This window comes from Brachyhypopomus gauderio, chromosome 2 (assembly GCF_052324685.1).
Source record: "Brachyhypopomus gauderio isolate BG-103 chromosome 2, BGAUD_0.2, whole genome shotgun sequence".
NCBI classification, from domain to species: Eukaryota; Metazoa; Chordata; class Actinopteri; order Gymnotiformes; family Hypopomidae; genus Brachyhypopomus; species Brachyhypopomus gauderio.
Genome location: NC_135212.1, coordinates 37,973,472 through 37,985,090, shown reverse-complemented (window position 1 = coordinate 37,985,090; position 11,619 = coordinate 37,973,472). Strand labels below are relative to the sequence as shown.

At 46.8% G+C, this 11,619-nt stretch overlaps 1 protein-coding gene across 2 annotated transcripts; it reads left to right on the top strand.

Moving 5' to 3' along the window:
* Positions 1-162: 162 nt before the first annotated feature.
* kat2a (K(lysine) acetyltransferase 2A) lies at positions 163-11,562 on the top strand. Of its 2 annotated transcripts, none has more exons than XM_076995505.1 (18): positions 163-487; positions 990-1,113; positions 1,454-1,599; positions 2,379-2,468; positions 2,547-2,728; positions 2,873-3,064; positions 3,226-3,332; positions 3,892-3,981; positions 5,047-5,183; positions 5,450-5,658; positions 6,404-6,530; positions 7,333-7,443; positions 8,296-8,439; positions 8,666-8,780; positions 8,916-8,952; positions 9,035-9,098; positions 9,352-9,436; positions 9,730-11,562. In XM_076995505.1, the coding sequence occupies exons 1-18, from the start codon at positions 272-274 to the stop codon at positions 9,921-9,923; spliced, it is 2,370 nt and encodes a 789-aa protein (XP_076851620.1). In that variant the 5' UTR covers positions 163-271; the 3' UTR covers positions 9,924-11,562. The 2 variants fall into 2 exon arrangements, with proteins under 2 accessions (XP_076851620.1, XP_076851627.1); XM_076995512.1 differs by having other exon boundaries at positions 165-782.
* The last annotated feature ends 57 nt before the right edge of the window (positions 11,563-11,619 follow it).

Genomic DNA, 11,619 nt, shown 5'->3' with positions numbered 1-11,619 from the left:
AAACAATAAATAGATTTAACAAATCCCAGAAGTCATTCACGAAATATACTGCCGTCTAGTGGAGGATTTGCATCGTGCACCTACAGCTACGGTTTGATAAGTGAACTCCATTACCCATGGAGACCTGGTATTGGGCATGCGCAGTGTAACGACTGACTCGTGGAGGCAGGAACGAGCGTGGCCTGAAATTCATCAAAAAACTTTATTTGTCCCAAAACGTAGTTTGCGGAAGGAAAGCCCGCTGCTCAACGCTGGGACCGACAGCGCTGATATGGCTGAACCGGCGGCTCAGGCCTCCATGCAACCCCGGCTCCAACCGGGCCAGAGCGGGTCGGCGGGGTCTGCCGCCACCTCGGGGTCCGGGAGCAGCGACCCGGCCCGGCCTGGTTTGAGTCAGCAGCAGTGGGCGAGTCAGAAGAAGGCGCAGGTCCGCGCGTTCCCTCGGGCCAAGAAGCTCGAGAAACTCGGAGTTTTTTCGGCGTGCAAGGTAGCGCGTGTGGCCGGTGTGTGCGGTAGCGGAGCGGCGAGCCCGTCAGCACCAAACACTCGCAGCTCGCTCTACAGCGGTGTACTTGTATATCTGTCTGCGAACCCTCGACCAGCCTGCTACTCATCCAGCTCAGCCCGAAGCACTAGTCTAGCTGGCTGGAGCCCTCAGCAAAGTCGGTGATAAGTTTCCTGTTTACGGACCTGCGTTCAGCAGCACAGACCCGCACGGGCGTGTCGGCAGGCTCGCAAACAACAACGTGCCTTCTGTGGGAATTTGTGTCGGTGCTTTCCAAGTCCGTCACATTTCTAATGTTATCTGATCCGTAGTTTTGCACATTTATGAATTCATCTGATCCGTAGTTGTGTTGCACATTTATAAATTCATCTGATCCGTAGTTGTTACACAGCGTGGCCGAGCATGTATGTCATGTTTATCATGATGGGGCTTTTGCTTGGTGCTTGTATGCGCTGTGGTGCACTGAGCTGTACCATCTCTCCAGGCCAACGATGCGTGCAAGTGTAACGGATGGAAGAATCCCCACCCGCCCACCGCCACACGCATGCCGCCGCAGCCGCAGACGGCCAGTCTGAGCGACGCATGCCGCAGCTGCGGACACGCGCTGGGTACGCTCCCGTTACACTCCCGTTACAGCCCCGTTTACACCAGAAGCGGCGGCAGAAGCTGCTCTTACTGCAAAGCTTTCACACACCAGACGTATGTAGTGCCTGCTGCCTGGGTTGCTGTTTAGATCAAACGTAGGTGCATCAGTTTACAATAGTAATAGTGAAAGTAATACTTAGGCTGTACCACAGTAAGCTGTTTATTGTGCTTTCAGTCCTGAGCGTGTCGTAGGTCTTGAAGCCCTATTTGATGTTTGTTCAAGTGCTCTAACTGACTGAGTTTAATTCACAAAGTAATTGTGTGTGTGTGTGTGTGTGTGTGTGTGTGTGTGTGTGTGTGTAGCTGAGCATGTTTCTCACCTGGAGAATGTGTCGGAGGATGAGATTAACAGGTTGCTGGGGATGGTGGTGGATGTCGAGAACCTGTTTATGTCTGTGCATAAAGAGGAAGACACAGATACAAAGCAGGTCTACTTCTACCTGTTTAAGGTAAAGAATCCAAGCAGGCGTTGCGACCAGTATGACTGTGTTTTCATATTGTGTGATGGTGTTATGTCCAGTATGACTGTGTTTTCATATTGTATAATGGTGTTATGTCCAGTATGACTGTTTTCCTGTTGTGTGATGGTGTTATGTCCAGTATGACTGTGTTTTCATATTGTATAATGGTGTTATGACCAGTATGACTGTGTTTTCATATTGTTTGATGGCGTTACGATCAGTATGACTGTTTTCATATTGTATGATCGTGTTACGACCAGTATGACTAGTTTTCATATTGTGTGATGATGATACGACCAGTATGACTGTGTTTTCATAGTGCATGATGGTGTTATGACCAGTATGACTGTGTTTTCATATTGTGTGATGGTGTTATGTCCAGTATGACTGTGTTTTCATATTGTATAATGGTGTTATGTCCAGTATGACTGTTTTCCTGTTGTGTGATGGTGTTATGTCCAGTATGACTGTGTTTTCATATTGTATAATGGTGTTATGACCAGTATGACTGTGTTTTCATATTGTTTGATGGCGTTACGATCAGTATGACTGTTTTCATATTGTATGATCGTGTTACGACCAGTATGACTAGTTTTCATATTGTGTGATGATGATACGACCAGTATGACTGTGTTTTCATAGTGCATGATGGTGTTATGACCAGTATGACTGTGTTTTCATATTGTATGATGGGGTTATGACCAGTTTGACTGTCTTTTCATATTTTATGATTGTATTATGACCAGTATGATGACGTCTTCTTATAGTTGCTGAGGAAGTGTATTCTGCAGATGGGTCGACCTGTTGTGGAGGGACCTTTAGGAAGCCCACCGTTTGAGAAACCCAACATAGAACAGGTATGTGTGCTAGCACGACAAATGTATGCTTGATTCTCTCATTATCTCTTTCTTCTGTTGACTGGACTCCTGCTGCAGGGGGTTCTGAATTTTGTGCAGTACAAGTTCAGCCACTTGGCCCCAAAGGAGAGGCAGACCATGTTTGAGCTGAGCAAGATGTTTCTTCTGTGCCTGAACTACTGGAAGCTGGAGACCCCATCACAGTTCCGCCAGCGTGCACAGAAAGAGGATGCCTCAGCATATAAAGTAGACTACACCAGGTGAGTGTGTGTGTATAAGGTAGACTACACTAGGTGTGTGTGAGTATATGTGTATAAGGTAGACTACACCCAGTGTCTGTCGCATCCCAAAGAGTAACGTCAGTGCACACGCTACGAGACATGTCGTGTGTGTGTGTGTTGCAGGTGGCTGTGCTACTGTCATGTCCCTCAGAGTAACGACAGTCTGCCACGCTACGAGACGTGTCAGGTTTTCGGACGTAGTCTGCTGAAGTCCATCTTCACCGTCACACGGCGACAACTGCTGGAGAAGTTCAGAGTGGAGAAAGACAAACTCCCTCCAGAGAAACGCACACTTATTCTCACACATTTTCCGAAGTAAATACACACACATGCTGCACAGGCTCACATTAATGCATCCCAAAATAATGATGCATGTCTAGAGGTCTGTTTTGCTTTGCCCTGTGTGTGTGTGTGTGTGTGTGTGTGTGTGTGTGTGTGTGTGTGTGTGTGTGTGTGTGTGTGTGTGTGTGTGTAAGATTTCTTTCCATGCTGGAAGAAGAGATATATGGAGAGAACTCACCCATATGGGATGCAGACTTCACCATGCCAGCCTCTGAGGGAGCACAGCTGGGTCCGCAGACAGGTGTGTGTGTGTGTGTGGGCCAGGTTTCCCTCTCTCCAGTCAACTATTCCAGCTCTTCTGGGGAATACCGAGACGTTCCTAGGACAGAGAGATATAATATCCTCCGAGTCTCTCCCAGATGATGAATCTCCTCACCCTATCTCTAGGACAGCCCCGACACCCTGTGGTGTCATTTCAGCCGCTTGTATTCGTGATCTCATTCTTTCAGTCACTACCTAGAGCTCGTGACCATTGCTGAGAGTCGGAACGTAGATTGACCAGTAAATTTGAGAGCTTGGCCTTCTGGCTCAGATCTCTCTTCTACACAATGGTCTGGTACAGTGCAACACTGCAGCTGCCGTACCGATCTGCCTGTCAGCCTCCCGTCCCATCCTTGCCTCACTCGTGAACAAGTACCTGAGACTTGAACTCCTCCACTTGAGGCAAGGACTCACCCCTGACCCGGAGAGGGCACTCCACCTTTGTCTAACTGAGTTTGTGGGTGTATTGTTCCTCTGCTTGGGGTGTTTTCAGTGTGTGTGTGTGTGTGTGTGTGTGTGTGTGTGTGGCACACCTACAGTGCTGAGTCCTGTTGCGGTATCTGGATCTCCACTACAGAAAGGTGTTGTTGGCTCTTCTGTGGATCCAGCAACCTCCAAACCAATCCCAGGTACACGCACATCCATGTTATTCTGTTAATGCCATTACCAAATGTCTCGATTGAGAACACAAAGTATGGCTGTAGGAAAACTTGTGGATTGGTGTGATAAAGATAAATTGGAGATAAATACAAAGAAGACAGTAGAAATAGTGGTGGGCCCTCGGTCAGTTGGCAATTTTGACCCTGTGACCATTCATGGGCAAACAATCGAGCAGGTGAGCTCCTTTAAATATCTCGGAGTTCATAAAGATAGTGATCTGAGTTGGAGAACACAGGTGGCTAGCGTTTGTTCGAGAATTCATCAGCGTCTTTATTTTTTGCGTCGATTAAGACTATTTGGTGTCTGTAAACATATTATGCTGATTTTCTACAAAGCTGCTTTTGAATCCATCCTGAGATATGGTATTACTGGTTGGTTTGGCAATTTAACGGTTACATCAAAAACTCAAATACTCAGTCTGGTCAAGACAGCAGGTAAAATTATGGGCATTCCTACCCTTTCTAGCCCGCAGGAGCTGTTGGAGCAGGAATTATATAGATAGGCAATGAACATTGTATTAGATCAGGGGTCACCAACGTGGTGCCCGTGGGCACCATGTCGCCCGCGAGGACGTCAACCAAGAAGTAGCTCCCAGTTTGAAAATGGTTGGTGACCCCTGTATTAGATAATACACATGTGCTGTGTTCTGAGTACCAGCTCATGAATTCAGGTAGGAGATATAGGGTTCTGTTAAGTAGGCATAATGGGTACAAATATTCTTTTGTACCACTGTCAATCAAGATGTTAAATAACACCAAGGTTTGACCGTATCCCTGTGTGTCTGTTTTTTTTGTAATGGCACACAATTGTAACGCACTTAATGCACTTTCATGATACGTTATTTGTTCACATGGTGTTGTCCATTTATGTCTTGTGTTGTACTGCAGTATGCCTTCTGCCTAAGGAGACAAATGGGAGACAAATAAAAGGAACTTGACAAGTTTTGGATCAAATTCATTATTATAATGATTCTGTCTTTCTCTCTCTTTCTTTTTCTTTTTTTTTTTTCCCCCGCCGCCCTTGTGGTGTGTCAGGGGAGAAGCGTAAGCCCCCGGAGGCCTTGACGCTGGAAGATGCCAAGCGCATCAGGGTGATGGGTGACATCCCCATGGAGCTGGTCAACGAGGTCATGATGACCATAACAGACCCTGCAGCTATGCTAGGCCCAGAGGTACAGCAGATCACTGCCCAGACCTTTCAATCCCCGCCCCCAACTCCGCCCCAGTCCACTTTATGAGAGTGCAAGTCCATCTCCACCTTCCGTAACCTCAGTAAGGAAAGTCTTGAGGAGCAGGACAACTGAGAGAATCCCGCAGTGCCCTATTGAAACCTGAACTCTGCTGATGAGAGAGATGCTGTTGAATGAAGTATTGATTGTGGTGATGAGAAGAACGATGTAGTGATGCTTCTGTATGCTGCTTATTTTTGACCCCCCAGACGAGTCTCCTGTCAGCTAATGCTGCGCGGGATGAGACGGCACGTTTGGAGGAGAGACGTGGCATCATTGAGTTTCATGTGATCGGTAACTCGCTTTCGCAGAAGTCCAACAAGAACATCCTGATGTGGCTCGTGGGTCTCCAGAACGTCTTCTCCCACCAGCTGCCCCGCATGCCCAAAGAGTACATCACACGCCTCGTCTTCGACCCGTGAGTGCGCAACCTGACCTTTGACCTCAGGACACTGCCCATGACACGGCTCATCACTGACCCTGTAGTGCAGGGGTGGCCAACCCGCGGCTCGCGAGCCGCATGCGGCTCTTTGCCTGGTTTCATGCGGCTCCCCAGCCGGTCCGCGGGCTCACCTGCACAAACGGGGCGACACACTGCTACATTTTCGTGGTGCGCGGTTAGTTTACAAGCCTAGCGAGCCGCTAATACTTTTAAAACCGGCGTAGTGGAAAACAGGCATTTGACTGTCTTCACAGCTAATAATTTACACTCGCCCATGTACGATGTGGCTCTTTGCCGTAACGCAGTAAGAAAAGTGGCTCTTGGTCTATAACGGGTTGGCCACCCCTGCTGTAGTGTCTTGCCATGGTAACTTGTGACGTTTCAGAATTGATGAGGTCTGTTATTATAGCATGGAAATGGCTAACATGGTCCTGTCACACACACTTCATCACACTCATGGTCCTGTCACACACACTTCATCACACTCATGGTCCTGTCACACACACTTCATCACACTCGTGGTCCTGTCCTGCCATCTGGTTTTCCCTCATTGAATGTTTTCACATAAAAGATCCTTTCCTAGTGGCCTTATGTTTTATAGAAACATTCTCGTGTTTTGTGCCAAATAGATTGTGTTGGTGTGTTCAGCCCAACTCCAGTGTTAAAGAGTGGTGTGTGTGTGGGTGTGTGTGTGTGTTTGCACCCTGATGTGTGTGTCCAGGAAGCACAAGACTCTGGCTCTGATTAAGGATGGTCGTGTGATTGGGGGAATCTGCTTCCGTATGTTCCTCACTCAGGGTTTCACGGAGATCGTCTTCTGCGCCGTTACATCTAATGAGCAGGTCAAGGTACAGGGAGCTTTTGCACTCTTCATATAGTATCTGGGTTGGGCAGACACCCTGGACGACACCTTGGTCAGATTTAGTCAACGTGATGGTAATCGCACTATGCCACACCAAATATGAGACTTAATATGAGACACGATTCAGATATTTAATTCCTGTTCATAAAGTTAGTATGGTGATAATTAGTGTGCCGCAATAAACTAGTCAAGAGACCAGTGGTGCAAAACTGCCAGTTGCTCAGAAATGTAACACATTTTAAACTTTCAGAATTACAGCAACTGCATGGTTGGGCTGAAATGATGAGTGCTACTACTAAATCTGCAGTACTGACTCCGCTATGTTAGGGTGAGGATTATGGTGAGGGTTAGGGTTTGGTTTTAGGTTAGGGTTAGTTAAGTTTCTAAGGTTTGTGGTGTGCTGAGGTCCTGTTCAAACCTGCTGATGTACTTGCACAGTTTTTCTTCATGCTTGTGCCAGAGAGATTAACAGTGTGCCTGTATAATATGTGTTAGTTAGCTAGTGGGGAGGTGTGGACATTTCTTACTGACCTGCATGTGGATGTTTAAGGAAATGTCCACATCTTGCTGGCACATTCACTGTTGGACAGGTTCATGAGGGATTTTCTATTAATGATTCACTGATGTCATTTGTATTGAAGGTCAGTAAGCAGAGCCACCATATATCATGCCAACAGGAGAATACGGCTGCAGTGTTTAATGAAGTGTGTGAATTTGTTCCAGTGTATGTTTATAAATACGGTGTGTGTGTGTGTGTGTGTGTGTGTGTGTGCACGCGCGCGCATCAGGGCTATGGCACCCATCTGATGAACCACCTGAAGGAGTATCACCTCAAACACAGTGTTCTCTACTTCCTCACCTATGCTGACGAGTACGCCATTGGCTACTTCAAGAAACAGGTGCTCATTCCTCTCCACTAGAGTGGCTCTCTTGTCTGTTCCTGTCTCATACACCCCCACACACACCCATACATGCTCACACACCACCACACACTCCCATACACAACACGTTTGAGGTGTTGGCGTTTGGGTATGTTGGTTTAAGGTGGTGTTGAGGTATGTTGGTTTAAGATGGTGTTGAGGTATGTTGGTTTAAAGTGGAGTTTGGGTAGGTTGTTTTAAAGTGGAGTTTGGGTAGGTTGTTTTAAAGTGGAGTTTGGGTAGGTTGTTTTAAAGTGGAGTTTGGGTAGGTTGTTTTAAAGTGGAGTTTGGGTAGGTTGGTTTAAGGTGGCGGTTGGGCAGGTTGGTTTAAGGTGGCGGTTGGGCAGGTTGGTTTAAGGTGGCGGTTGGGCAGGTTGGTTTAAGGTGGCGGTTGGGCAGGTTGGTTTAAGGTGGCGGTTGGGCAGGGTGGTTTAAGGTGGCGGTTGGGCAGGGTGGTTTAAGGTGGCGGTTGGGCAGGGTGGTTTAAGGTGGCGGTTGGGCAGGGTGGTTTAAGGTGGCAGTTGGGCAGGGTGGTTTAAGGTGGCGGTTGGGCAGGGTGATTTAAGGTGGCGGTGGGGCAGGGTGGTTTATGGTGGCGGTGGGGCAGGGTGGTTTATGGTGGCGGTTGGGCAGGGTGGTTTAAGGTGGCGGTTGGGCAGGGTGGTTTAAGGTGGCGGTTGGGCAGGGTGGTTTAAGGTGGCGGTTGGGCAGGGTGGTTTAAGGTGGCGGTTGGGCAGGTTGGATGTATGCTCTCTTCCTGAGGGCAATGGCTGTGAGTCATGCTATTGTTTGGTGATATCCTGCTTCCCCTGATTCTGGTTCCACATGAAGGGCTTCACCAAAGACATTAAAGTCCCCAAGAGTCGTTACCTTGGTTACATCAAGGACTACGAAGGAGCCACACTGATGGAGTGTGAGCTCAATCCCAGAATCCCCTACACCGAGCTGTCTCACATCATAAAGAAGCAGAAGGAGGTAAGAAGCATGTCTGCGTCCCTGACAGCTTCGAAGTACAAAGGACTAAAGTAATCAGGGACTGAAGTTATTCACCAAGACACTTGTAGTGTTCCATGCTGTTATTTTGTTACTTTTAAACTCATGAGTAAAAAAAAAAAAAAATCAAATAATCCTTTCTGCTATATGTGGTGTTTGTGTATGTCAACATTCATCTCATTCATCTCGATGTGTGTGTATGTTGCAGATCATTAAGAAGCTCATTGAGCGGAAGCAGAGTCAGATCAGGAAGGTGTACCCTGGTCTCACCTGCTTCAAAGAAGGAGTCCGACAGATACCTGTGGAGAGCATTCCTGGCATTAGTAAGTGTGCTTGTGTGAGACAGGGTGACCTTTGACCTGGTCCGGTTATCAGTGTGATGTCACTCAAGTGTTCACACTGTCAATAAAACTGTCATCCAGTTTTATTTATTTATTTGTTTTTTAATCTCTGTCTAGGGGAAACTGGCTGGAAACCCAGTACCAAAGAGAAAACGTACGTTGTGTATACACCATCACTATTGTGTTGCAGTCACAGTGCATTGTTGGTAATCTGAATGATGTTTTATTGTGTCCAGTAAAGAGCTGAAAGATCCGGACCTGCTCTACAACGTCCTGAAGAATCTCCTCGCCCAGATTAAAGTACCACCCATTCATATATGAGGGCTTAGACTTATTTAAGTGGAAGTTTTGACTTAGACTAGACGTTAGGCTACACTGCTGTGTGACCTGAATATTTCCCGATATCTGGGAGAATGAGTGAGTGAGTTTAGGAAAGGTCACACTAACACAGCTTCTGAACTCTGTTATGGATGTGTGTATGTATGCGGTGTGTGTGTGTGTGTGTGTGTGTGTGTGTGTGTGTGTGTGTGTGTGTGTGTGTGTGTGTGTACAGACGCATCCTGATGCTTGGCCTTTCATGGAACCAGTGAAGAAGTGTGAGGCGCCGGACTATTATGAGATCATTCGCTTCCCCATCGGTAAGCGTCAGCCCGCTACCCCCACCAAACACGCTACACGTTACACATACAGGCTACACGTTTAATATACACATACAGGCTACATGTTACACGTACACATACAGGCTACATATTACATATACAGGCTACATGTACACATACAGGCTGCATATTACACATGTAAACCTACACTTACATGTTACACATACACAAACGGGTTGCATGTACAGATTACACGTACATGCTACGCGTTACACGTACAGGTTGTGTGTTAGATGGTATGGATGAGTGGTGTAATGGGTGGTGCTCATCAGATCTGAAGAGCATGACGGAGAGACTGAAGAATCGCTACTACGTGACCAAGAAACTGTTCATGGCTGACCTGCAGCGTGTCATCACCAACTGCAGGGAGTACAACCCTCCCGACAGCGAGTACTGCCGCTGTGCCAACACGCTGGAGAAGTTCTTCTACTTCAAGCTCAAGGAGAGCGGCCTCATCGAGAAGTGACCACACCCTGCTCAGTGCGGAGATCGTGTGTGGTTGAAGGGATCAGCATAGTGACTGTGCCCAACTGCTCAGTATGAGTGTGGATGGGTCATTGCAGATCCTTCTGAAATAAGGACATTAGGTGTGTGTGCGCGTGTGTATGTGTGTGTGTGTGTGTGAGTGAGAGAGAGAGAAGAGGTGAGTTAACCAGGTGAATGGAGAGCAGAGGGGATAAGACATTTCAGAGGGAATGATCATTTGTGATTTATTTTGGAAGAAGACAGGGACAGGTCAGGGTTTCTTTTCATTCTCATTTCATTCTGTTGGTCCCTTCCTCCTCTGCATCAGATCGGGATCATGTGACCTGTGTAGACTAGGCTTCATTTGCCCCAGGGGATAGGTTTTAGGGTTAGGGGTTTAGGGTTTAGGGATGGGATAGGGTTTGGGGTAAGGGATACGGTTTTGTGTTTGCTCATTCTGACTGTTCCACTGCTTACTACTGGACTTCACAATACAGACTCAATCAATACAGATTTTCCACCTGAAAGTGAAGAAAATGGAGAAAATCTGCTTTGCATGCATCACATACAGTATATTTTCAGTGATTCACAGCTGAGTAGGGTTGACTGGTCTCGTTTGCTGTAATTAATCAAAACCGAGCCAAAGACAAGTGTGCTGTGGAGGGGAAGGACGTGAGGCACCAGGAACATGACTTAATCAGCATTGACCCCTGACCCCTGTACGTGATCAGTACTGGCCCCCTTGCAGAATTGGTCACAGTTCATTGTTTGAATTTCCGGATGTGAAGCATTCATTTGAGCTTGGCGTTTCTCCACTGGTGGTGGTCCGACATGGGAGCATTGTAAGACTTCAGTGGAAATGAAACACTTTCATTTTTTGATGTTCAGAGGCAGGAGCCCAAGTATTTGCCAGTGGAAGCCATATTTAATGTTACCATGTTTCTTGCGTGAGAGATCATGGCAGTGTGCCAACCTGAACCAACGCAGGCTCGTTTGTCCTCAGCACTCCGGTGTCTACGGGACACACCAGCTAATTTTGTCTTTGTTTTTCTTTTCGGTTAATTTCTAAGGACATTTTTCAGCTTTCCAGGTCAAGGGTTCTGAAAGTGGCAAATTTTAAAAAAATAAAAAAATTTAAACCTTGGATCTCGAAAGAGCAATTTGGTGAATAGTCATTACACAGAATAGCAAGAACACAGATATACACACACACACACACACGCAGCCTAGCCTTCTGACATACAGCTTTGTACATACAAACACATGTCTGACAACACGTGCGCTCACACGCAAAGCCTTGTACATGTGCGTTTGGGCCTGGTGTCCTATGACGTTGTGTTGGGTGTTGGACGTTCACTGAGTACCATTCAGAGGGCTTTTCCTGGATGCTGCTTGTGTTTAAGATCCGGTTGTTCTGAGTTGGTTACATACTTGAATCCTGATTTGTTATTAATACTGCATTATTGGTTATAATGGGGGCTGCAGGAGTCTGACACAGGGCCTGTCAAATGATTTTTTTTAAGAAACTGCTTCACAAACACAGACAGCGCAGTCCTTAGCTTTGAGGACCTTTTGATGATGTATGTAGATTTCTGCAACTCTTTCTACTGTATGTGTTCATAATAAATGTTTTTCATGAAGGAACTTTGTCTGCTGTTTTGTATTGTCACAGTTAAATGCCTTAAGTCTTGATTTTG

Coding starts and splice junctions, on each gene's coding strand:
- kat2a (XM_076995505.1), top strand. CDS start 272: ATGGCTGAACCGGCGGCTCAGGCCTCCATGCAACCCCGGCTCCAACCG. Junction 3,065..3,225: donor ATTCTCACACATTTTCCGAA/GTAAATACACAC, acceptor TGTGTGTGTAAG/ATTTCTTTCCATGCTGGAAG. Junction 5,659..6,403: donor ACACGCCTCGTCTTCGACCC/GTGAGTGCGCAA, acceptor GTGTGTGTCCAG/GAAGCACAAGACTCTGGCTC.